Raw genomic sequence first — 26,601 nt, 5'->3', positions numbered from 1 at the left:
AAGAGGAAAAGCCCAGGATGCAAAAAACTCCCTTACCAGCCTCAGTAAGAAGCTGAGATCCCTCAAAATCCTCCAAAGCTAGTTATGAAAATAAAATTACCAAGGACTCCAAAGATAACCACAAGGCATTCTATAGCTATGTCACAAATCTAAATGGCAATGCTCAGATTTGCACTGCGCTACAACAGAATGGCATTAAATATACTGATCCCAAGGATAATGCCAATATCCTGGCAGATCGATTCAGTGCCAACTTCACCCACCTATCACTCCATAAAGGGCCCATCTCAATACCAAAAGACTGTCAAATTTACGGCCACACAGATAAAAGCTGCACTCTCCAAAGCCAAGAATATAGCATCCATGGGACCAGACGATATCCCAGGCTGTGTACTACATGAACTACAAAATGAACTGGCTCCTCAACTAAGTGTCATATTTAATCATAGCCTCAACTCAGGCTTCGTGTCCACTGAGTGGCACACAGCTACAGTTATCCCACTCCACAAGGGGTGATCCAACTTGGATCCTGGGAACTACCACCCCACCAGTCTGACAAGCCTGATCTGCAAGGCCATGGAACGTATTATCATGGAACTTATAAACAAAGACAATGGCAACCTTCAAACACTAGACGCCACACAGTTTGGGTTCTTGAAGGGTCAATCTAGTCTCCTGAACTGGATTGACTTCATTGAATCAGTCTCCAGAGCTGTGGATGAGGGTAAGGTGGTCCGCACAGCCTATCAGAACCTCACTAAGGCCTTCAACACCATTCCCCACTCTGGAATCATAGATAAACTTACTAAGCTGGGCATTAATCCCTACATCACTTGATGGGTTGCCAACTAACTTACTGACAGAACCCACACAGTAAAAGTAGCCGACTCCAAATCCAGCTCCAGACAAGTGGAGTACCTCAGGGTTCAGTCCTGGGACCACTCTTGTTTGGCATCTACTTCTCAAGTACAGGCCAACACTAAGGGACTCTGGCTAACAAAGTTCGCAGATGACTGCACACTGGGAGCCATTACTGAATCCACAAATGATGTGGATATTTTACAAAAGGGCCTTACAGAAACAGATGATTGGTTCCAGAGCCATGGGCTCAAGCAAAATGACAAGACATGTATAGTTATCCCCTTTGGGGAAAAAAATGTACACCCATGAATTACCACATAGGTGGCAGTACACTAAACAGCGAAAGTGTGATAATAGATTTAAGGACACAAGTGGACAGTGGTCTCACCTTCAATAACCACATTACCACAAAAGTCAGGAAATCCTTCTATGTAGCTTACCTCATCATTAAGGGCTTTTCATCCAGAAAAAATGAGGTCATTGTCCCAATGTACTCATCCTTCATTAGACTCATTATAGAATACAATGCCCCATTTGGTATGCATCTCTCAAGACATCTGCAACAACTGGAAAGGCCGCAGAAATACCTCACTAAAAAAAATCACAGGCCTAAAGCAGATGCCCTATGCTGACCATCTAAAAAAAAAACTCCAGCTATACTCTGTCGCATATTGTCTACTCAGAGGCGACCTCTGCTTAACATACAAGGTGATGTCAAACCCAGAGCTGTTGGACATCCTACACTTAAAGAAATCCCAATCCCTCAGAGCCACACACCCCAGGGATCTAAACCTTGTCATCACAATGAACAAAAAGTACAGTTGTGTACACATACCATAAATGTAGATGTATTCACTGTTGCAGTAATTACATTTGGGGTAAGGTTGCCCTCAGTCGGCCTGAATTCCAAAGTCTTAGGTCCTGCATCAGTTCCTGTCTCTTCTTCCATGATGTCAGGGGTATAAAACAGGCAGCAAACGCCATTTTCTTTAGTTTTTCTTGCCCCCAGATGTCAGATGCCCCCCAAATGGGGAGCACAAATATATATAAAACTATACATACATGTAACATAAACTTTACTTTCATCTAAAAAGCAAATACACCACAAAGGCTGTAGAATACAGTGAAGGAAAGAGAAGCTCCAGAATAAAAGGGGGATGGCGGGCGGGTAACCCGGACTGCAACAGTGAATACACTCGAACATCTACATTTATGGTAAGTGTACACAACTGTACTATGTTCTTCGTGTGTCACTGTTGCAGTCATTACATTTGGGTAGAATCCCAAAGCTACGTATGGGAGGCTGGAGTTAAATAGCATTAGGGCGGCTATAAGACCCTGCAGAACTGCAGTGGCAAAGCCTGCCCTGGACTTAAAGAGAGGCAAATGATAATGCTTTGTAAAAGTATGAACAAAACTCAAGTAGCAGCTTCCAGAATGTCTTTGGTTGGTACCCCCCTGAGATAAGCTGCTGATGTAGATGCAGCCCTGGTGGAATGAGACCTAATGTCCTTGGGCACCGGTTTACCATGATGCAAGTAGCAGAAACAAATGCAGTGGCTTATCCACTTTGAAATAGTCCGCTTTGAAATAGCCTTTTCCTCTGAGCAGCTACTGGTGGCATTTGCTGCAGGATCAGTTTTTCTTTGAGCTTTGGTCCTGTTTAAGTAGAATCTTAGTTGTTTGTGTACGTCCAAGGAATGCAGAATCCGCTCCCCCTTGTTCTGCGGATTTGGATAAAAAGTTGGCTGGTGAATAGTTTGGTTAAGAGCCACACTGGAAACTACCTTAGGCATAAAAGAAGGATTGGTCCTGAGGGACACCCTGTCTGGATAAAATATGATAAAAGGATCCACAGCCATGAGGGCCTGCAGCTCTGAAACCCTTCTTGCTGAAGTGATTGCCAGGAGCAAAGCTGTTTTACATGATAAAAAATTTATATCTGCAGTAGCAGCTGGTTCAAATGGAGGCAGGGTGAGCTTTTCCAACACAAAATTGAGGTCCCATGCAGGAATTGGTGATCTTCTGAGAGGCCTTAAATTTGTGGCCCCTCTAAGATACTGTTTTAGCAAAGGGTGAGAAAAGATCGGTGGCTCTGTGTTGTAATGAGCCGAGATGGCAGAGGCATGGATTTTTATTGATGAAAAAAGATAGGCCTTTGTCAAGCATCTCAGTCAAGTATTGCAAAATCTGAGGAATATTTGGCTTTGCTGTGTCAGTTTCCTTGTGCTTGGTTCCAAGCACAGAATCTCTTCCATTTATCAGCATAAGATTTTCTAGTACTAGGCCTTCTGGCTTCCAAAATGACATCCATCACAGATTTACTGAGAGGTGTTTGAATAACTACATGATCAGCCATGCTGCCAGGTTCAGTGTCTGGAGCTGATTGTGCAGGATCTGATTGTTTTGCTGAGACAGTAAATGAGGTTATTTGAAGAAAGTACCAAGCTAGGAGTTGAGACATATTCCTTAGGATTGGATACCAGTGTTGGCAGAGCCAGTCTGGGGCAATCAGAATCATTTTTGTTTTTTCTTGTCTGACCTTTAGTAGGACCTTGGGAAGAAGAGGCAGAGGTGGAAATGCGTAAGCGGATAGGTTTTTCCAACTGAAGGATAGGGCATCCACTTTCCATGCTTGTCTGTGATAAGTCCTTGTGCAGAATTTGTCCAGTTGATAATTCCGAGAAGAGGCAAATAGATCTATGTCCGGGCTCCCCCATTTCTTTGTTATCATGCCAAAGATTTGTGGATCCAGTTTCCAATCGTGAGGGTCCATAAGGTTTCTGCTTAGATCGTCTGCCAGAGTATTTTGTTTTCCTGGCAGGAACGGAGCTTGAAGATGTACTTGGTAAGTCAAGGCTGAATCCCACAATGCCATGGCTAGTCTGCAAAGGGGGTATGAGTGTGTGTCCCCCCCTGCTTCTTATGTACAACATAACTGTGGTGTTATCAGTCTATCAGTAGGTGTCCTGGATGAAGCAGTTCCTTGAAGGCTGTCAGGGCATTCTGAACAGCTAACATCTCCTTCTGGTTGATATGCAGATGCATTTGTTTTGGGGTCCATATGCCCTGAATGCATCTCCCCCGCCAGGTGGGCCTCCCCATGCATAGTCTGATGCGTCTGTAGGTAAGGTTTGGCTGGCTAGCAGTGGGTAGAGTGAAAGATCGTCCCATGTTCTGGTGACATGTCTCTGCCCACCAAAGAAACTCCTGTTGAAGGCAGGGAATGAGAGGAATCATGGTTTCCAGACTGTGACCATGTTGACTCCATAAACTTTTTAGGTACCACTGAAGTTTCCTCATATGCAGTCTTGCATACGGAATCTGTAGAATGCAGGATGCCATGAACCCCAAAGCCTGCAGAATTTGTCTTGCAGATAACTGGGTTTTTGTTGCCATCTGTTTGAAGTAAATAGTCAGTTGCCTTTGTCTGGCATGAGGAAAGCCATCTGGGCAGTTGTATTCAAGCTTGCACCCAGGAATGTTATTTTAATTTATTTATTTATTTATTTTACATTTGTTAACCGGGCTAGTCTAGCTGGATATATGTCCATTTTCAGTAGAGGCCCGGGGAGAAAAGCTCCACACAAAAAACAATACAAAGAGACATATTAATAAAAAATTTAAGTACAATAAGAATATACATTTAGTAATAAGACAACATATACATAAGCCACAAAAAAAATATATATTAGGTCAGTAGAAGCATCACAATTAAAAGGCTAAAGATATGAAAATTAGTTTAAACAATTAGTCGGAGAGAAAAAAATAGTATAAGAAGAGATTAGAAGGGATTATAGGAGTAACACAAGATAGGAGAAGAGTGAGAAACAATAGTCTAGTAGGGAGAAGTAAGAAGATGGAAAAGAGGGCAGGGGAGAGAAAAAGAGGAGCGAGTCAGAGCATAAAAGGAGAGAAACAGGGCAAGAGAAAAAGTAGGTATTTGCCTAGCTAATAAGCACAGTGTAAAGTTAAAGTAGAGTAATGGGGAATGAAGAAGGTTAGTCTGGAGTCCCACATGAACAAAGCCAGTGATTTTGGAAGTACAGTTTGATTTTGTTTGAAGAGTGGTAAGGAGGCGATTAGAGTAATATCTGTGGGTAGCAGATTCCATGTCCTACCTACAGTATTAGTGAATAGAGAGTCACCAGCTAAGTTATGGGACTTTACAGATTTGGTCATGAGTTTAGAGGAGGATCGAAGGGAGGTAAGATTGTTATAAGGGATTAAAAGTTGAGAAAGTATAGGGGTGTTATCAGGTTGGTAAAGTATCTTGTGGGCAATAGTAAGTTGTGAGATCATAAGACAGTTTTGTAGCTCTAGCCAGCCTAGGAGTTTCAGGTTATGACAGTGATGGGTTCTGAAAGGGTTACCGGTGGCAAAGCTGGCAATGCTATTGCAGCAAGTTGCTAGTTTGTTTAGGTTAGCCTTCTTAAGGTTCGTGAAGATAGGTGAAGTGTAAAAGAGAGTAGATATCAGATGGAAGTGGGCGACGGTAGCTCTGGTAGATGGAGTAAGAAATGGTTTAATACGGTATAAAGATCCTATTTTTTTGTTAACTGCTTTGATGGTGTTATTGATGTGTTGATCAAAAGTGAGATTGTTATCAATGGTTATTCCTAGCAGTTTAGTTGTAGAGTCAGGAGAGATGACAGTGGCGTCGTTTGACAAGATGTTGAAGTTTAATGGGGAGGCTCGAGTGGTTGGAGTGAAGAGAAGTTTAGTTTTTTTTAGCACTGAGAAGGAGGTACCGTCTAGTAAACCAAGTTTCTACTGTGTTGAAGGTAGTTTGAGTTAGTGAGAGTAGCTCTGAAGAGGTACATGCTGAACAAATAATAGTGGAGTCGTCAGCGTATTGGATGCAGGTAGCTTGAGGGATTACAGTGTTAAGATCGTTTATGTAAAGGGAGAAGAGTAGTGGCCCAAGAATGGAGCCCTGTGGGACTCCAATAGAAACAGAGATACGACTGTCCCAAAGAACGGGCTTGTTGTCTGTTGCTTAGATAACAAGTAAACCATTTAATAGCAAGGTTATCAAATGAGAGGGATACAAGGATGTTAAGAGAAGAGTGATTCACCATGTTGAAAGCTTTAGAGAGGTCAATAAAAAGAGCAGAGGAGAAAAGATTGGAGTTACAATAGTTGTTGATGGTATCAACAAAGGAAAGGAGGGCAGTGGAGGTGCTATGGTGAGGTCTAAAGTCATGTTGACAGTTAGCTATAATGTTGTGTAAAGAGAGATACTGTACAAGTTGCTGATGAATACATTTCTCCTTAATCTTAGATAAAGGTGAGAGAAGAGCAATAGGTCTAAAGTTAGAGTAGTCAATAGAGTTACCGCCTTTGTGTAGTGGGATAATGTGAGAGACTTTCCATATATCAGGTATGGTTCCCTCTTGGAAAGTCCTATTTATGAGTATACTTATTGGGTAAGCAATCTCTTTAGCAGCCTTTTGAAGAAAAAGAGAAGGGAGCTTGTCAGCAGAGGGGGTACAAGGTTTCAGTTTGAGAATAAGCTTGTAGATGAAAGAGGTAGAGATGGGATGAAGAGAGAAGTTGTGGGAGGAGACAACTAGATTATTTGGAGGGTAAAAGTTATTGGTGTTCCGTTGTCTAGCAAGAGATTGAATGGTTTCAATAAAAAAGGAGTTAAAAGTGTTTGCAGTATGGTTAGAGGTATCTGGGTCTGTGTTTAGAGGGGAGGGAGTTTTTGCTGTTCCAGGTGATAGGAGTTTGTTGATTGAAGACCAGAATTGTTTGGGTTTATTAAAATAGGTTTCTTGACGTTCACAGTAGAAGTTTTTTTGTCAGAGATTATAGCTTTTTTTGTAAGATTACTAAGTTGGCGAAAATGAAGAAAATCAGAGCTGATTCTATGGCATCTCCATTTGGCCCAAACTTTATTTTTAGTATGAATTAATAGAGCGTTCAGGGGCATGTTTATCCAGAATGGAAAGGAAGGTCGAGTTAAAGAATGATACTGCTTCGTTAAGTGGACGTGATTTCAAGAGGTTCCAGTTGCATGTTTTCAGATCATTTTGAAATAGGTCAGTTTTAAAGTGTTTGGTAGAGCGTATTATTCTTATGTTAGGGAGGTTTTGATAGTCAGTCTTTTCTCTAGAGATATAGGTTAGGCAGTGGTCACTGAGGTCATCAGGCATAGTTCCTACTTTGTATGTGATATTGACTTTGTTTATGAGTATCCAGTCTAAGATACTCTGTTTCTTACTTGGTTTATTAAGCCTTGTAGTAGTGGTAATGGATTGAGTAAAACCATGTAGGTTTATGTGACAGGAGGGATTATCACTATTAATAGTATTCCAGTCTATATTAAAGTCACCCAGAATTATAGTTTCTTGGGGGTAATTAGTGGAAACCCAACTGAGAAAGTCTTCTAAGATAGGTATATTGTTGCCTGGTGGTATATACATACAGATGATGTAAAGGGCTTTTTGTGCATTTAATTGGAGTTTAGTGATGATGGCTTCAGCTCTACCATCCTGGGTTGGACAGGCTGGGAGGGTGGAGATGCTAAGATGGTTCTTAAATAGAATTGCCACTCCACCACCCTTACGTTTAGAATGATCAAGCCTATATAGATTATAGCCTTGGGGTATAATCTCAGTGTCTTTGGTGGCTGGCTTTAGCCAAGTCTCTGAGAGGCAGAGAATATCAAAATGGTGAGTATCTAAGAGGGCATGTAAGTAGGGTACTTTGTTGTTTACACTTCGTATGTTTAGATGTCCTATGAGTAAGGTGTTATTGAAGCTAGGCCTAGATACTTGAGGGGAGGGATATACAGGGCCAGGGTTGGGGTGAATGTCACCGTCTTGTAAGGTAGGAGTATTAGGTCTGGATGTGAAGTTGCTTTTAAGAAGGATTAGTTGTTTCATTTTTTTAATCAGAGGGTAAGGCATAGGTGAGGTGAGAGTGCCTATGGAATCTAGGAAGGTGATAGCTAGGGGTGGAAGTAGAATTTAAGAATGAGGTAAGAGAAGTGTGGATAATAGATGTATGTTGTTTTGTGTAGTCTGGCTGGTTTTTAAGTGGGTGTTCGATGAAGGTAAACTGAGAAAAGGGAGGTAGAGAGTAATGCTAAGAATATCAACATGGTAGGTAAGTGTGGAGTCATTTACAAGAAATGAGGTATAGGTAGTTATAAAGTAATGGTTGAAGAAAGGGTAGGAGAGGTGGAGTTATAGGTATAAGGCAAAAAGAAAGAAGGAATGAATAGTAGGAGGAGCTGTAGGGGTGTGAAAGGAGATACAAAGTAGAGGGATAGGTGAAGAGAGTGGAAGTTTATGGAAAGAGTGTTAACTGAGGAAGAGGAGAGAAGCTAGTAATAGGGGAGGAGGTTAGTTAAGCAGTAGAGGAAGGAGGGAGGAGGATAGAGGGTGTGTAGAGGGGAGGGGTTTAGGTTTTAGCGGGAAAAAAACAGGATAGGTGGGTAGGGTAAGGGGTGCGACTAGGGAAGTATAAGGTTATGACCCCTGGGGGTGGGTGGGAATTGGGGGTAGGGAGAGGAGCGGAGTGAGCCCGCACAGAGTCCAGACAGGAAGGAAAAAGTATCAGAAAAAGCTAGTTGATACAAGGTTTGAGAAAGGTAGCGTAAGGAGGAGTGGGTCACAGAGAACTACAAAGAAGGAAAGGGATAGGAGTGAGAAAGGTGAAAATAGGAAGAATAAGGTAGGGGAATATACCAGTACTGTAAGTATAGATGTGGACACAGTGACATCTAGTGGGCAAAGAGCAGAGGTACAGTGAAGAGTCACAGAGGTTCTGGGGCAGTAAACGTACACTACAGAGAGGGAGAGTACAAGCCAAGTAAAACTCTAAGGTAAGGGTGAGGAAGGTTAAAACAGAGTTATATTTTGAGAGGGTACCAGTTGTGATTTCTTTTCGTTTATTGTGTACCCTAGGCATGTTAGCCTTTTCCAAAACGCCAGATGCTGATGAAGAATGTCCTTGTTTTCTGCTTGAATGAGACAGTCGTCCAAGTAAGGGTAGATTTGTATACTTCTTTGTCTTCAAAATGCAATTACTGGTGTCAGGCACTTTGTAAAGACCCTGGGTGCAGTAGATAAGCCAAAGGGCAGTGCAGAGAATTGGTAATGCTTGAAGCCAGCCTTGAAAAGGAGGTATTTTCTGTACGATTACCTTATTGGGATATGCAGGTTATGCCTCAAGTCTAAAGTCACTAGCCAAGCGTTCTTGCCCAGCATGGGCAGAAGCTGCTGCAAAGTTAGCATTTTGAATTTTGGAATGTCCAAGAATGTGTTCAAAATTGATAAATCCAGTATTGGGCACCAGGCCTGGTCTTTTCTGGTTACCAAGAACAGTCTTGAGTAAAACCCTTGTTCTTTTTCCTGTTCTGGCACTGGCTGAATACCCCCCATATCCATGAGGGATGTAACTTGTTTCTGTGCCTCTGCCCATTGATTTTTTGGCAGATCTGGCCAACTGTTTGGAATTGGCAGTGTGTGGAAATGAAATCTGTATCCCTAGGATACTATGTTTAATACCCACTTGTCCTGGATTATTAACTGCCAATTTTGAGCATAAAGTGCTAATTTTCCCCTTAAGGGAGCTGCCAAAAGATAAGTGCTTGGTGATGGCAGAGGGAAGTCATTGAGACTTTTTACTGTAGGGTTGCGCTTTATTTCCTCCAGATTTGGAGGTAGAGGCACCTCATTTTTTTTCCTGTAAGAATCCTGTGACTGGTATCTACAGCCTTTAGGGTGCCTGGATTTTCCCCGTGAAACTCTGTCGGACACAGGAAAGGACCAATGTTTTGTAGGCCAGTGTCTACTGAATTTTGGTGGCTGCACTTGTAAGTCTTTTACAGTTTGCATAGACTTAGCTTTGTCTTCCATTTTCTTTAAAACATCTTCTGCCTTAATACCAGAGTATCATGCTGTAAAGGTGCATCCAGCAATTTAGCTTTAACATGATCAGGCAAATTTTGTTATTTTATCCAGGCATGCCTTCTAATCACAGATCCAGTAATTGAGGCCCTGCAGGAGGCCTCTAAGGAATCAAAACCACATTGCAAAGTATGCTTTCCAACTTGTTCTGCTGCATGCAATAATTCCTGTAATTCTTTATTTTCTACACATTCAGAAATCAACATCACTTTCTGTTTCAGTAATCCCATAACATGCTGTTGATATTTAAGCATATGAAACTGGCAGTTTAAGGCCCTAATTGCCAATGATGCAGATGTATAAACCTTTTCCCCATCTTTCCAGCGCCCTGGAATCTCTATCAGAGGGGGTAGTATTTTTAGCTGTTGAGGCCTTTACACCTTTGGGACCCTGTGAGATAGTTTCAGGGTCAGCAGCAGGGTTTTTAAATAAAAATTTGTGTGAATCAGGAACTCTGTAATATCAGACTGGCTTGCTAAGAGCCGAAGGTAAGGAGTCTGGAGTCTAGCTTGACTCTGAAAACACGTCATCAACAATGTCTAAGACAGGAGGTATGACTAAAGGCCTATGCTGAGGGAGAAGGAAATCCCTAAGCCTCTTTTTTGATTCTGAGAAATCTTGACTCTCCTAATGAAAATGCTCCCTCAAAGTATGCAAGGTTTCTCCAAAGGAATAATCTTCAGGAGGAGATGCAGATGGGATGGATTCCTCTGCATAAGAATCCTCATAGGGTGATATAGAAAATTCCTGATTAGAAGAGGAATCAGAAGAAAGAGAAACCTGATCTGAAGATTCATAATCAGTGTCTTGCCTAGGCCTCTTATCAGGAGGGGGTGGCTCATGCGTCGTTTTTTTAGCTTTAGAAGTTGCATTTGTCTTTGATTTTGAAGCTGGCTTCGGCTTTATATAGAAATGCTAAGGCCTGAAGACACCCTCAGAAGCCAGTGCCTGATCAGTGGCCCATCCGAGGGAGACACATCTGTGGGTACAATGCTTTGAGAATCTCGCGGCGTGCCAGACTCCACATGGGTCTCGGTAGAGGCCTGCGACTCGAAAGTAGCGGGTATCAGGGGCTGCGAAAACACCTCACTGAGTACCGAAGACTGGCTTAGGGGAAGCTTTGTTGTCAGTTTTGGACCTCAACGGTCTGTCTTTGTCCTTTTCTTTGTGTTTTTTGTGAACTCCAGTTGTTGATTGCTATCAGACGACATTTCAGGGTAGTTAAATCAGTTTCCAAAATATTTTGAAGCAAAGATATACAGACACTTAACAGTGAGTTGGTTAAATCTAGCACAAAACCGACAGCAAGGCATGCTATGATCTGGGCCTAGGCAAGGAATACAGTACAAATGGAAATCCTTATGAAGTATTTGCTTCCCACAAGTAATGCAATTATTAACTTTTACTGACAACGGTATGGAGCAAGAAAAAAATTTTCCCCAACGGGGTACTTAGCTTTAAGTGAAGACTTCAGTTCTGAAACTCGAATTCGAAAATTTGTTAAGGCAAGAAAAGAGCATCCCCAATGGGGTACTTAGCTGTAGCAGACTTTAACTCTTGTAGTCAGAAACCAACCAGGTAATCTGCCAACTGGCACTCGTGCATGAAAAGCTTCTGCTTCAGGCTCCGCGACAAGAAAGACTGAGGAAGTGACGTCAGCTGCCTCCTTTTGTATCAGAAGCACTGACGTCCTTTACAACCAACGGCAGCAGACGTCATTTTTACTTGCCTTTGGTATTCTGGCCGATTGAGGGCTACCGGGAGCTGGATAACCCATTAGTTAGGACTGCAACAGTGAAACACGATGACCTCATTCAGAACTAGGCAAAGGTGTGGAAAAGCACCTACCCTGTTCCAAATGGATGACAGTCTCCACAGCCCCCTTTGACAAAAAATCTGAAGAGCTCTACCGAGACAAAGTGATCCCTCAATGGACCTCTTTCCAAGGATGTATGTACAAAGTCTAAACTATGTCCCAGTGTAAACCTATCTAGAGACCAGGGTTTTTGGCAATAATTTTCCAAGGCCAGGTAGCAGATAACTGTTCCCCATGGGCAGTCCCAGAAAAGAATCACAAATGTTACAGCTGAACCAGGGAAGCTGTCTTTCTAGTAGATTTAACCAGCAGAGGAAGAGGCCAGGTCTGTTCAATGTTCAAGTGGCTTCTTTGGACAGAATGGGGGCAGTTTTTTTAGAATTAACAGAAACCAGAAAGAGAAGAGGATAAAGATGCAAGGAGAGGTACTTGTGAGGATTAGCTCAGCACTTGTAGGCTCCAGAAAATCATTTTGTCAATGGACTTGCCTCCAGTACAAGCCAAGATCCAGTGTACCCTTCAAATATCAGTCTGTGTGATGGTCCTCCTGCTATAGCTTGTGGCTGCATACAGGTCTCTCCTTTTGATCTTTGTGTAAGCTTTTCAACTGCTACAATCCTCCTGGTTAGCAATCCAAATTATGGCAGCAAAAAATAATGATATGCACTTGGGGAATAGCCAGACTTATGTAATGTCAGTATGACATCATAGTGTGTGCCTAAATCAAACATGCATGTATGCTGTCTGAGAACATGAGGGTCAGTAGTGTATGGACAGCATGAAAAGCCTAAACAGCTATATTAGCATTAAAGCAGCAAACGGTTGGTGTAATGATGCAGAAAGTGATGGCATGTACTCAAAACCCAAGGCAACAGCACTAGCTGGATGTCAGGACTAAACAAGAAGTTGAGACAGAACAGTCACAGGAAGATAAGGCTGCTGCTATCAGTTATGATTCTGAAGAATGGGTAGAGTGGCTGGTGGGTCAAGGGTTCTTAGAGATACTCAAGAAGGCAAATAACCTTAAGAGAAAAGTGGGTAGAGTAAGAGGTATTACTTGAAAGCTGAGTGAGTCAAGAACTCAGGAAGAGCTGTGGAAATCTAGCACTTTAAGAAAATGGAAGGACTCAAGAATGGGCAACAGAGCTCAAGGAGCAAGCAGGCAAAGCATGGACTACCATGTCATTACACAGAAGAGGGGGTATGTGCTAGGCCTTAGGCAGAAAAGGAAAATGTACAGGGGATCTGGGAGCCCTGCTGTGAAAAACGGTAACCCTGCTTAGCAACACTGGTGCAAAAAGAAGTTCTGCATAACTTTTTTTCTTTTTTATTATTATTTATCCTTTTTTGACTGGGTTAGTCCAACTAGGGTATTAGCCTCTTTCAGGGGAGATTCAAGATCATATCTGCACTACTAGGGAAAATTTGGCCAGGGCATCTGGAACTTCCCCTCACTTTTCAATAGGTGCCATGAGATCTTTTACGTCCACCTGACCTACCACTAACTCATGTAGATGGGAGCTCGGTTTAACATCTCATCCGAAGGATGGCACACCCAGGAATGCAGCATCCCCTTATGCTGCACTGCACTGTCAGTAATTAAAATACCTGGTGTGGGAACAGAACCCACAGTCTTCTGCATCAAAGGCGAGTGTGCTACCTGTTGCACCACTAACACACCTGGTAAAGCTAGGGTAGTGATGACTGGTGAACAAAGCAAACAGACTAATGGGGTAAAGCTAGGGGTGACAGATGGTCACCGAAAAAATCACAGGAGCCAATGACCAGTTGTGACACATTTGTCTGGGGGGTGAAGGATCAACATCAAGAGAGAATAAGTTGACATTTTATTTATTCAGAGGCACAGAAAAACAAAGCAAAACAACAAAAAAAAAACACATGGGAATGTGTGCAAAGCAGAAGGAGTCATTTACTTCTCTCATTTTCCAGGTAACTAAAAGCATTTCCCATATACTCAACAGTGGTGGAGGAATGATGACCAATCAAGGTGGTGAAAATGTGAACATAATTTAATCGTGCAACACTCATGCATGAAGGCACAGACGGATAAAAAGCTGTGGTATGATGAAGAGTGAAGATGCAGAGGCAGTAATATGTAGACTGACCACAGATTATTAATTTACTGTGGCTGGGAGATGTCTGAAGAGGAATAAAAAAATGGCAAGACTGGTTGCTAGCAATCAGAAAGGCATAGGCTGGTAAGAAAAGATACAGGGAAGTTGGATGAACAATGGGTAGGAAAGTTCAGACTACACTGTCCCAGAGCAGACAATGTATACAATTCAAGTCTGTGAGCACATGTGAATTGTATATACTGGCATCAGTACACATTGTGTGGGAAATATGATCAAAGGATAAGGGGGTGCTTTAGGATGAAGGCCCAGTAGAACAGGGGTTGTCAGCACCTCCTGAGACCTCCAGGCTGCATCTTAGGTTTTGCCAACATCAGTATTAAAAAAAAACAAAAAAAAAAAAAACACATATTCCCACAATTAACAAACAAACAGCAGCAGTGTTTAGGGAGGGGTTCTTGGGGGGTTTAAAATACTAGCAAGGGGCCTAGAAATTTTATGGAAACCAATGAATCTAAACCTCAGCTGAGGAGGACTCCAACAAAGTGAGGTCAAAGCTTACAGAGGGCCTGTAAGCTAGGCACTTTAGGCCTATTTCCACCTATTCTACAACAATACAGGGTGTTCTCCACACTGTTAGCTCCCAAAGAACAAACAGGACAATTTCAGCTGATCCACCACTAGTGACATTCAAAGAGGAAGTCAGTCAATTACTTCACAGATGAGGCAGATTCCCTGGAGACGTGCCTCAAATTATACGGCTCCGAGTAAATAAGGGGAAAAAAGATACAGAAACAGGATTTAGACTCTTGCCAGCTCATCTAGAAAACCAGGGTACACTGGGGCTCAAACCTGAGAAGGGTACTACATAGAGAGATGCATGCCACTTCAGTACACAGCAGCATTTGCAGTTTCAGCATAATACTGGACCACCAGTCAAGCACTACAGACAGTCAGTGTCATCCACTGTTTGGATAACCTCCTTTTTGTACACAGATTGGGAACATAAAAAATATGGAAAGAGGGCCACAGGATAAAAAGCCTAACAGCTTAGGAAAGGACTGTTTCACGGAAAATCTTAATAGCAAGATTTGTGACTACCCCAGTAGACAAACGTTTCTGTGACAAAACCCAACTTGGAATTAGAATTACCCAATTTGAAGGGTTATTTCAGAGCTACACAGTAGACTCCTATACATAGCACAAGCAGAAAACTATAATTCAAAGTGGAAAGGGAAGAAGATGAAATGGGGGCGGGGCAGAGCTCAAGGAGAAACTGGGATTGTGGATGCAGGCCTTTAAGGAAAATAACCGTGCAGATTATTATATCTATAAAGTAGCAGTAAGTAAACCAACACGAGAATGGAGAAAGGAGATTCTGCCAATAGGGATGACTGCAATTAGTGATACAGACAATAGGCAAGAGGGGATTGGAATTTATTGGAAAAAACTGGCAAAGGAACCAAGGTAATGGAAGCAAATAACTAGAGAGAGAAAGATGACAGAATGGGAAGATGCCAATAATTTATTTGGACTACAGGTTAAGATTGCCTTCCCAATCAGGGATCGATATCAGAGTATACACAATGAAAAAGAAATAGGGGGTGCTAAACAAAAGATCAGCACTGGTAGAGTTTTTAACAGCATCTAGAACAGAATCTGACATTAAAAAAGGAATAATTAGTAGAGCATATAAATATTGCATGATAACTATAAGAATCAATCAGCGGAAGTTAGAAAGGATTGGAAGAGAGACTGGACAAACAATTCACAAAGAAACAATGGGAGGATATATGCATGCCTCCAAGACTTAGCATTTTTGCCTGGAAATGTTTACATAGATTTTTTTTATACTCCAAGTAGACTCCAGAGAATTTTTCCTCAGGCAGACAGCAAATGTTGGAGGTGTGAAGGAGAAGAGGTAATTGGGAACATGTATTGGGGAAGTGCAGTGAGTTGGCGGACTTTAGGGATTCCCTGCGGGACACATTGTCGGAGATGCTGGGTGGGCAGATTTGGTCTCATGAGAGAGATGATTTTTCAGAGCTATGATACAGAATCAGAACTGCCTAAAGAATGGTAAGGCCTTGCTGTGTCTAATAATGGTGGCTGCCAAAAAAGATATTACTAGAAAATGGAAATCAAAATCTAAACCAACTATACTGGAAGTAGTGAATATAGCAACAAAGATAAAACAACTGCAACTGAGATCTTTAGAAAAGGGTAGGAGCAAACTACATAGGGAAAAATCAGAATTGTGGGAACAATGCATACAAGGGAGGAATGAGGTTTAAAAGGAAGCAAGACTTAAATGAGCTATGTAATGTCAGACTAAGAATGATTGGGTATATTATAAGTAATGTATAATATTTGCAACTGGGAGTGTGTCAGCATGGTTTGTGATGCTTGCAACTAGGATTGTGTCGGTGTGGTTTATTTTCATTTACTTACATGTATGACTGCCTATGTAGTAAGTGATGGTTTAATAAAGATGTGTTTAAAAAAAGGCAGGAATTGAATACTTTATGTAATGTTGCTTAGGTTATATAATATATAGCAATATATGTGAAGTATAATGTCTGTGTTAATATAGTTTGTTTACATTTGTATGAATGCAAAGGTAAACTTGCCTATGTCACAAGTGATAATTCAATAAAAGTGTTTGAAAAGAAAAAAACACAACATGGGCTCATGGTAAGGACCAGTCAAACAGATTCATTATGACACAATTACAGGAACATTTGGCAGTACATTAACAGTAGAAACCACAGAAGTAGTAGACATGTACTTGGAGCAGGGCCTCTGATTTTTTTTCATTATAACCGGCAGTTAAGAAAACTGCAAACGTTGGGAGCAGGATCAAGTTAAAAACTGGACCACAGCAAGGATGGACAGTAGGAGACATAATGATGTGGTGAACTGTTTACAGTCAGAAATAAGGGAAGAGACTAGTAGAGAACCACAGGGTTCAGTCATGGGTTAAAGTATGCTTCCTGTTCTCTGTTCCATCAGATACTTAAGTGACCATGAACAGCCTTTTGGATAATACAATGACAGGTGCAGCAGTGGAGCTTGGGATGGGAAGAGTCTAAGGACTTGGAAAAGCTGTCCATCAAGTACAGTACAGATGACTGGAAAATACTTGAAATGGAAAATACTTGACTTGAGTCACAGCACCTTTGATAAGTATTGATAAGTATCAACACAGGAATGGAACTGATGTGGAAGTGTCTGTCTTACTTGCACACAACCAACAGGAGCTGAGAGACAGTAGCCACAAACAGAATGGTGTATTCTTATTTGAAAGTCTCAGCAAGAAAAGTAATACACCCACTTTACAAGTGGTTGGCCACATCCTGAGTGCTACATCCAGTCCTGGAATACATACAAAACAGGAAATCCAGCTGCTACACGGAATTCAGAGAAAAAACACAAAAAGGCTAGCGGAATGAAAGTAACGGGTTGTGGCAAGAGATTACAAGATGTGGTACACTTTTCAAGAAACACTTAGGAACGGGGATGCAAATGTGTGCTCAAGATCATGTCTGTGAAACTTGATGGTGTCACAAACTGAAAATGCAGGGGAAGGCTGCAGGTATTTGGAATGAACTGCTCACAAGATCTATGAAATCGGACAAGCATCAGAAAGGAAAGGATTCCTGGCTGGACAGTGGTCATCAGTAGCAGAATGATGCAAGAGTATCTTCATCATTACAATATCCAATAATTCCTATAACTCTAGATCCTGATGGAAAGGTATTGGACCTTCCAAAATAAAATAAGGTGCAGAAGTGTCAGCATGGTTATACTGCATTATGATTTTTAGAACAAAGTAAATTAGCTCAGAAAGAAAATACAAGATTATGAAGGGAAATTAATCAAGAGCAGCTACATAATTAGAGATTGGGTTGCATGGTTTTAGAAACAATAAGAGAAGATGGACAAAAAAATACTCTGTTCTCTACTACTATTAGGATAACTTAGCAAAGACAGTACATGGGACAAAGAAAAGTTAAGGTAGGCCACCACTGAATCCAAGGACGTGGAGCCTTGGTATGCAATCCAGGTTTTATACTGGGATTGTGAGTGCCCTACCTCAGATGAGGACCTCCTAAGACAGAAGTCAAATGAACCAACTTGTAAAGGTACATCCCATGACTAAAAGGAAAGGGGTAGACAATGAACGCATACAGGAACCATGAATCTGAAGCAGTACGACTTTCTACTGAGCACACAAACGTCCAAAATGATCCATGAACTACTGCAAGCCAGCATCCTTCAAAGTCATAAGTCTCCGCGACAGCCCAGTATAACATGTGAGAAAACCTGCTGAAACATGGCAAATGAATGGCTATTGACTATGGAGTTTTGGATAAAGCAGCACTTTCACTGACGGAAGCAGTCCCACACATTGACACTATTGCACAGCAGCCTTCATCTGTCACTAGTCCTCAACAAGCAGTATCAAAACTGGCAAATGCATCCTTTCGATTCTGGTGACATTAGCGCAAGCATAATCCTGCCTTCATTTATTACGGTGGTTTGGGCACATGTGTAGAAAAGCAGAAGACAATCTGGTGAGGAAGATTTGGGACAGACAGGAATAAGGTAAGAGGAAGAGAGGACACCCAGCAAAGATGTGGATGGATTGTGTGAAAGAAGATCTGTGACAGTCAGGCATGAATATTGAAGAAGGCAGGAGTGTGGCACTGAATTGAGAAAGTTGGTGACAGTTAACACGATACCCCGACCCCATGTAGAAAAATGGGAAAAGGGGGGGGGCTAATGATTGTGACTGAATCTGCCTTCACTTGAGAAGGCAGACAGTACACTTTCCAGGTTTTGCCACGATATTTGCACAGCCTGACTTTTTGCACGTGTTAGGTACAGACTTTGGCAAATAAACTAGAGAATGTGATTCCTATTACAAAGCAGATGATACAAAAAAAGCTTTGTCTGAAGTCATTATATCTTCAAAAGGAGGATGGGCTATTAAAACAAAATACAAAAAGCGGAACTGCTGCAAAAGTTTTGGAATGGTGCCAAAGGAGAAGTATCATCAGCTACAGTGAACAGTACTCAGAAAATACAGGTTATTGAAACCAAAACAGAAGCGCAAGCATTCGTTGGATCAATGGAATTTTTGATAGCTTTAGAGTACATTTTTGACTGATTTGGAGACCAATTTACCATGTGACCAGAAAGACAATGGATTTTGTAGTGTATACATCAAGAAACTGTACTTCAGCAACAAAAGTGTCAAGCTGGGGCCAGGGAATCTTAACTAGCTTTCTACTGAAGTGCCTAAACAGTACTGTGTCATGGGGACTGTGGCAGCAAGATAGTCTCTAAACTGAAATGAGCATTTCACTTTTGGTCCAAAAGCTCAGACACACAAATACAAATTGCTGGCAGTATATACTGCACTCCGGAATATAGAAAGAAAAACAAAACAGTAACTGACTGAAAAGTTGACTGTCCCATCCTGGGATGGTTACTCGATGATGCACCGATTACAACACTGAATACACAAGCTTCAAACACACAGAAATGGAGATGGCATCTATGACCAACAAAAATTTGGACCTAGAGTGGCAAATGCATAAATTAACTGGATTGGTTACAATACTAGGTAATACTTCTGACACAACTGAATTTTAATCTGAAAATGCTTTTATCAGTAGCACCATCTTTTATACAGCTGGTGTAGGGCAAATGAGAAAGCATGAATTAGACAGATCTGCCAAAATTGGAACTCTCAACAAAACAGACAACAGTCACATTCTGCCCAAAAACAAACTGCTCTGTATGACAAGGGATATATTATTTCTAGTAACCAAACATAACTGCAAGCAGTTTTGCTGGTAATTAATCAGCAAACAGCTGTGTAATATACAAGAGTTCTACATAATTACCATACTGGCTTCAAAAGTCATGGAAAATACCAAGACCTTTGTGGGAAGGACCAAGATAAGCAGCAACTATGAGATAAAGCACAAAAATGAATTATGGCAGTTTAACTTGTGGATGCATGCTAACCCTACCATTGCTGAAAAATATAACGAGTAGATCATATGAAAGAAGCAAAAAACTATGCAGAAGAAAAAAATGATAGTGAGGAGATGGGCAAATAACCACTACGGAAATCTGTGGGGAAACCGCCATTGTGAATTAAGAAAAACAGCATGGACTATGCCACAAAGTGATTGATACTTAAACATTGAAAGACATATTGAGAAATGAAACCATGCTGGTTATAGCCAAAGTCATGTGGAAAACTGCACCTAGGAAGTAAACCAGGCAGATTTCATAAACTGATTTCATCACTCCATTACCTCTTGAGTAAAGTAGCAATGCTACCTGATAAAGCCACAAGAAGTTGGGGCGGGGGATGGTGACAGCTGCCCTAGGTACAAGGTGTTAGGGAGCGCAGTCAACACTGCAGCAGAGGTATAGATAAGGCCATGCAAGTAGGACAAGTAATCATTTAAGTAGCCACTGTGGCCACCTAAAATGACAAGTCGATTTAGATAATGTGTTTAATGCAGCTTAGCAAAGAGCTGCTATTTATATTCTAATCAGATGTCCTTTCGTCAGCTAAAAACACTACTAGTCCTACCTGAAATTGGCCACAGGCATAGTGGGATCTAACCAGTCAGTAAAATTACACAGCTAAACAAACAGCCATGCAAAACTCTGCACTCAGCAATGATCTACCACTGCATAAGAGGAAACACAGAACTATATTGCAGTGAACTAAGCAGAGTAATATAGGGGTCAGCTTTGTAACAAAGCAGAGGCAGCTGGGCCCAGTAGTGTACATAGAGGTGCTGTATAACAGCATTCCTATAGCATGATCCTCTAACTATCTAGGCAGTCATACTGCATGTTAAAAGTTCATGACTGCAACTGCAATCTTACAAATCTAACAGAATGAGAGGGAATATGCACTATGCCAAAGGTTGTGGTATGTCAAAATATTCTCTAGATTCAAAGGTGCACTGACCCTCAGCAGTTACAGTTAGCATGGCTGTGTGTGTGTGTGTGTGTGTGTGGGGGGGGGGGGGGTGGATACAGTCCCATTGCAAAAATGCTTTACTCATGTTACAGTAATTTTCAGAATTTAGTGTTCTGGTGTTAGGATCACAAATTTAGTTGGCCTCATTAAACAGTCAGTTATTGTCCTCACACTTCTTACAGGCAGTCACACAGTGTATATGCACAAAGGCAGAGAAATCTGTCTGTACCATACTTGATTCAGGAAAGAGGAATTAAATGAAGGTCAGGCATGTGGACAATTTTTCAGCACCATACTCTCGTCTGCTTTATCAATAAGGTTTCATGCCTTGGAATACCAAAGCAATGATACAACCCCCCCAAAAATGTGGCAGTGTACAGTTTGGTGATTTAATACAACACTAAATGCTGTGCAAAGAAAAAAAAAACTTCTCCATCCTCCATTTCATCACCACTATGTAAATCAAACTACTGGACAGTAGGACCTACAAACCTTATGAATGGAAGGAATCAGGAAATGGGGAAAGGGACCCACATCTCATTTTTTCCTGCAGAGCAAAGTACGACATGAAAAAACTGCCCACTGATGAACAGGTGTGTGGTTGATTGCTGTGCTAAACTGAAAGTTTATTCCTTCCAGCTTGGAAGGCCCCAAAGGATACACAGAAAACCCCCTTGTCATGAATAATGGTTGTGAATCTCTTACCCAGTCTGCAAACCAAATCTCTGAACAATCTAAGAGGAGTCCAATGAAAAGTGACAATATTTAAACAAACCCCGATGACTCAATGAGGAAGGATCTTTTCTGCCCCTTTCACTGCAAATACAAGTACAATACTAAAGGAGGTGCTATGGCTATAAATGGAAAAGAAAGGCCAAGCTGACTATAGAACAGATGCACTCAGCATACAAAAATAACTAGCAAATTAAAAAAAAAAAAAAAAAGATTAAGAATGAAAAACAAAACTTACTTAAAGGGATCAAAAAGCCAGTGATGTGCAAGATTACCCATGGAGTACCCCTCCACCCAATCAGCATCCAGCTTCTTGAGTCCGGCTATGAAGTACACAATGAATATCTGGGGATGGAAAAAAAGGACAGTCACTATTCAAACACATCCCTTCATATCATTCACTACAGAGCTGAATGATTTCTACTACCAGCATCAACAAGAGAGAAATGGAGTGGTAGCAATGATAGGCTGCAGTCAGGGAAGACCTGGACTAAACAATATGAAGACCATACAAATGGGAAAAAATAAAGAGGATACAGTTCAACTTACCTGCATTCTCAACACAGTGTAGTTCCACAGAGGCACATGAACATTCCTTTTTTTAGAGTTCAGCAAGCCATCAATGGACCTAAAAGGGAAAGTCCACCCAATCAGTACCATTTTAAAAGAAGTCTGTGTCTGCTTTAAAGTCATGTCCTAATCTCTCTGTGCAACACAGTCTAGTTCCTCATGATTTTATGCCTGGATATTTTCAATATTACCCCACCCCTGTTCACTTACTATCCCAGCTTCAACCCTTATTCAAGTAGGTTTAACAAACAGTACAAGAATTAGAAACACAAGCTATGCACTTACCAAAGAAGAAATCCAGATGACTGAATTCCAACCTTTAAGACTCGTCCTGCAGTTTCAAGTCATCTTGGCACTGAAAACATTCCCAAGCTTTAGCGCCTCTTTTTTCTGATAATGCTTTACAACCAACTTTTCTCTTCAGATTCCCGAGTAAAAAGATCTGGAGCTTAGCATTGGACTACTTATCTATCTGCACAAGCATTCTTCCTCCAAGCCTCTGCATGCCAAGATCAAGGGGAAGCTGACTGCATTTGATCAATTAGCTCTATTATGGCAAATACATAACTGCATCTAAAATGATTCAGTTCATACTCTTCATCTAGGCTCAAGTTCCCAGCACAACATTCAGGGTGGCTATGACAGGATCCCAGAGATGATGGCCCTGAAGATAAACTTTTCTCCGGATACCACTGTGACGATGTGAGGTATTGCCAGCTATGCCAAGAGAAATAGGGCAGTGGATATTAACATATGCCAGCATAGCTAGTTGAAGTTTTGTAAAGAATTATATGTCATTTGTACATCAAACTGATTTGTACAGGTGCTTGTGTTGAAAATGTATTTGTAAAATTGCTTGTTAAAAAATGTACCAACAGTGGTTCCTGTTTGACTGAAAAAGAAGTATACCTGTATGTCGCACTCTATGGTAACTAATGAAATGAATACATTGCAACAAAGGACACTGGAAGAGACATGGTTAATATCAGTCCAGCCAACTTTGAAAAATAGTTTGAAATTAAATTACTTAGTACAAGCCACAAAGATTATCTCTCACAGGTCTCAATGCAGCCAGAGACAAAAAAGTCTGTACTTGGAAGCCTTCTGTACGGTCTTTAGCAGTGAACCAATTACTGCTCTGGAAAGGTGGAAGTTTGAAATTCTTTCACAACTTCCAGAAGCTGCAACAGATCTTGGCAAATCTCTGCATGTGTGTATTATTGACACACACGTGCTAGATCCTGGTTCAGTTGCTAGTAAAGGGGATGGTATGGGAACCGGAAGTTAGATGACCAGATATGTATGATGTCATTCTGTAATCAAAAAGACTACAATGATGCTTTAATTCTAGATGAGACAGAAATCTAGAAGCAGTCTGTTTTTTGGAGCCTGACATAGAAGGATCTCTCACTCACTTAATCTTGCCTTACTTAAGTAACCAGGGAATAGTAGTTCTTTAGATCAGTCAGGAAAATATAGCGAGATTAGTTAAGTACCATTTTTTCTGTATCTGTGCGACTATACCATGTGTGTTATTCTTAATATTTCCTGTGATTGAAACTCTGGTGTTTATTGTAAAATAGATAATTATTATTTTCATGTTCTTTTATTAAACATATTTAAACTTTTCATTGTGGCTGCTCCTTTAGAGAACATTTTAACCTTTGATAGTACTTGTATTTATTTGATGCCACTCTGGTCACTCATAAAAGCCTTACTGCACTGGTCAAAACACTACCATTTATATTAATATTAACTTCACTCAGTATAATTGTGTACCCTTGTAACAGCCTTAGAGTAGCTGGCTTTGGAGTGTCTGGTGGCAGTAACTACTTTATAGTCTGGGCAAAGGGTAGCAGAGCAAGTAAATCTGTGCCAGCCGTGTGTGTGTGTGTGTGTGTGTGTGTGTGTGTGTGTGTGTGTGTGTGTGTGTGTGTGTGTGTGTGAGGCAGAGAGAGAGTGTGCACGAGTGTGAGAGAGAGTGTGAGTGAGCTAACTGGAGCAGGGACACAGTTCTGGTTTCAGACAGGGTGTTGGAGGACTTGACCCCTGACCAGGTGTGTTTCTTGTGTGATCTTAAGGGAAACTGTGATTGATGCAGAGTTGCATCAGGAAATACTGTGCATCTAGTTTGTTCCACGTGAACATCCCTATCCAGTGTCAGTGGTGAGGATTCAAGCTCCTTGATTACTGGCCCAGACAGGGGATGTCACAACCACCTCTAATGTTCTGTCTTGCCAAAGTATGTAGAGAAGACCAAGTTGGAGATACATAAATACCTATTAATGCATTTGCAAAGAAACTTTTGGAGGTAGTCACAGCCCTGGTACAATGAGCTTCTGGAGGTGATGAGAGTTCTTTACTGTAGGTTTCTTAGCAAGTTTTAAAAGACTCAGCAAGCTACCTGGCAAGAACTGGTGTGGATATTTTATACCCCAACTTATGTGCTAAAGAAACAAACAACCAGACTGTCCTGAAAGCTTTTGTTCTATGGAAGAAAGATTTTAATTGCCTGGGAACATCTAAGCAATGCAAAAGACACATCTTTAATGAGATAAATGGGAAAATGGCTGTTAGGCTACCAGTCTGGTTCAGGTTTACCTCTGTCAACACTGAGTATAAAATGAAGGATTACTATACAACATTCTTGGTTTTAAAAGTCAAATACAAGCAATACACAAAGTCTTGCAGCTCTGAAATTTGTCTGGCAGATACGACTGCTACCAAAAATAGTGTCTTCTACAATAAGCATTTTAACTCTGCTGACAATGCAAATTCAAAAGGTAAGGTCATCTTCTCTAGTACAACATTCAGGTTTCAAAGAGGCAGAGGACTAACTGAGGTCTGATAAAAATGGTAACACTTAGAAGGGCTTTGCACACCATAAATGAAGCTAAGGAATTGTAATGAAGAGCACAGTAGAAATTTGACATTAACAAAAGATGAACTTTAATGGAAAAAAATCTTGGTCCTACATCAAAAATGTGTAACAGACAATTCAGAGCAGCAAAAACAGAAGTCAAAATGCAACCCAGTTTATTACAGACAACCCATAAAGCAGACATAGCCGAGTTATACATTTCCTTGTGTTGGGTCACTGGGCAGATTAGGATTTGGGTAGCTCCTGAAGCAGTTTTGTTAGCCATTGCTGGATTGAAAAACCCATCCAGTTCATTTCACAAACCTCCAGCAATCTCTCTAAGTAAGCTTTACATACGGGTGACTGACGAGGGTTCTGAAGGATTATGGATGCAGAAGCTTCTTCGGAATACAAGGCCATAACAGGGGGAGCCAGACTTCGCAAAAAAATAAAATGGAGCTATAGCAATTACTTTGAACTTAGAACCATGCAGAAAACCCCCACTAAGGATTCAAAATGGTAAAATCAAGGAATTTAATAACCAGATTGAGCGGTTTCATCTCTAAGGAGACTTAATCAGAATAACCATGAAACCATCCATTAAGTTTTTTATACTATGCTTCCAGCATTTTCATTGGAAAATTAAAAACTTTGAATCATTTAAAATTTTTAAAGATACACAATGTTAAAAACACACATACATAACATTGTAAGTCTATTATTCAGTAAACAAGACATAAGTTATTTATAAAATGCAGACAAATAAAATAAATAATTGTTCAGCCATCATATTCAAAACTGGTGGTATAGAAACATATTTGTTAAGCCCTGGGGGAGTGTAGCACATAATCCAAGTTGTCACATAAGCTTCTCTATTGCACAGCCATCCCTTCCAGTCTCCACCTCTGTCATTAATGTTTATTTTCACCAAGATGCCAAAGGAGATTTTTTTTAAACTATTACAGCTGGTACAGTTGTTTATATAAGGCATCGTTTTCCTTGTTAGTTATATCATACAGATGTTCATAAATGCATGCCTTAAACGCATGCTCTGTTTTTCCAACAAAATATGCTGGGCAGTTGTCACACAGCCCAATACAACACTCTAGAGGTGAAACAATTTCTTTTGCAAAATGTTAGACAACATCCTTAAAAGTACAGTAACACCAGACTTTTTGTCTTAACATATGCACACTGCTTACAGTTTCCACAGGTTGAAGTACCATAAACCAAAGGTGTACTTTGTTTTTTTTTTTTCCTTCCAAAAAGCAAAGTTTTTCCCAGTTTTGGTAATGAATGTGGATTCAGCCCCCACCTTGCTATACACATCTGTGTTTACTCCAGTTCCTTCTAACCATTTCCCTCATCTCTTTAGAAAACTGTGTTGTATAACAAATGCTTATTCATATTTAGCCTCCAGTTTTTCACTGGATGATTTATCTAACAAAGACCCAATTGGGGCTTGTACTTGCCCCCATCACTCATCAAACCTTATTTGATCAGACCATTGACTAATTCTGTGGGGTAACCTCTTGCTTAACATTTCTTTCAGTTTGACTAGTTCATCCCATACTTCCTTCATGTTGTGAGGTCATTTTTGCTATTCTGATTGCCTGACCTTTAACTAAGCTTTTGGGGTGGATGCTTGTAAAATACAAATATGCATTACAAAATGCCTCTTTCCAGATAAGAGATGTAAGCCTGCACCCCAGCTTATGCCAACATAG

General features: G+C 40.9%; 1 protein-coding gene across 1 annotated transcript in view; it reads right to left on the bottom strand.

The window, feature by feature from the left end:
• Positions 1 to 26,601, bottom strand: part of GGCX (gamma-glutamyl carboxylase) — a 425,060-nt gene that overhangs the window by 358,576 nt on the left and 39,883 nt on the right. The window contains exons 3-4 of the mRNA XM_044084295.1: positions 21,994 to 22,072; positions 21,683 to 21,789 (exon numbers count right to left, since the gene is read on the bottom strand). Of these exons, the coding sequence (XP_043940230.1) occupies positions 21,683 to 21,789; positions 21,994 to 22,072 (186 nt within the window). The remainder of the gene's footprint in view (positions 1 to 21,682; positions 21,790 to 21,993; positions 22,073 to 26,601) is intronic.

This window comes from Protopterus annectens, chromosome 9.part0 (assembly GCF_019279795.1).
Source record: "Protopterus annectens isolate FY-2018-M chromosome 9.part0, PAN1.0, whole genome shotgun sequence".
Classification (NCBI taxonomy): Eukaryota; Metazoa; Chordata; order Ceratodontiformes; family Protopteridae; genus Protopterus; species Protopterus annectens.
The sequence above is the reverse complement of the archived record's forward strand: the minus strand, read 5'-3'. Positions and strand labels throughout refer to the sequence as shown.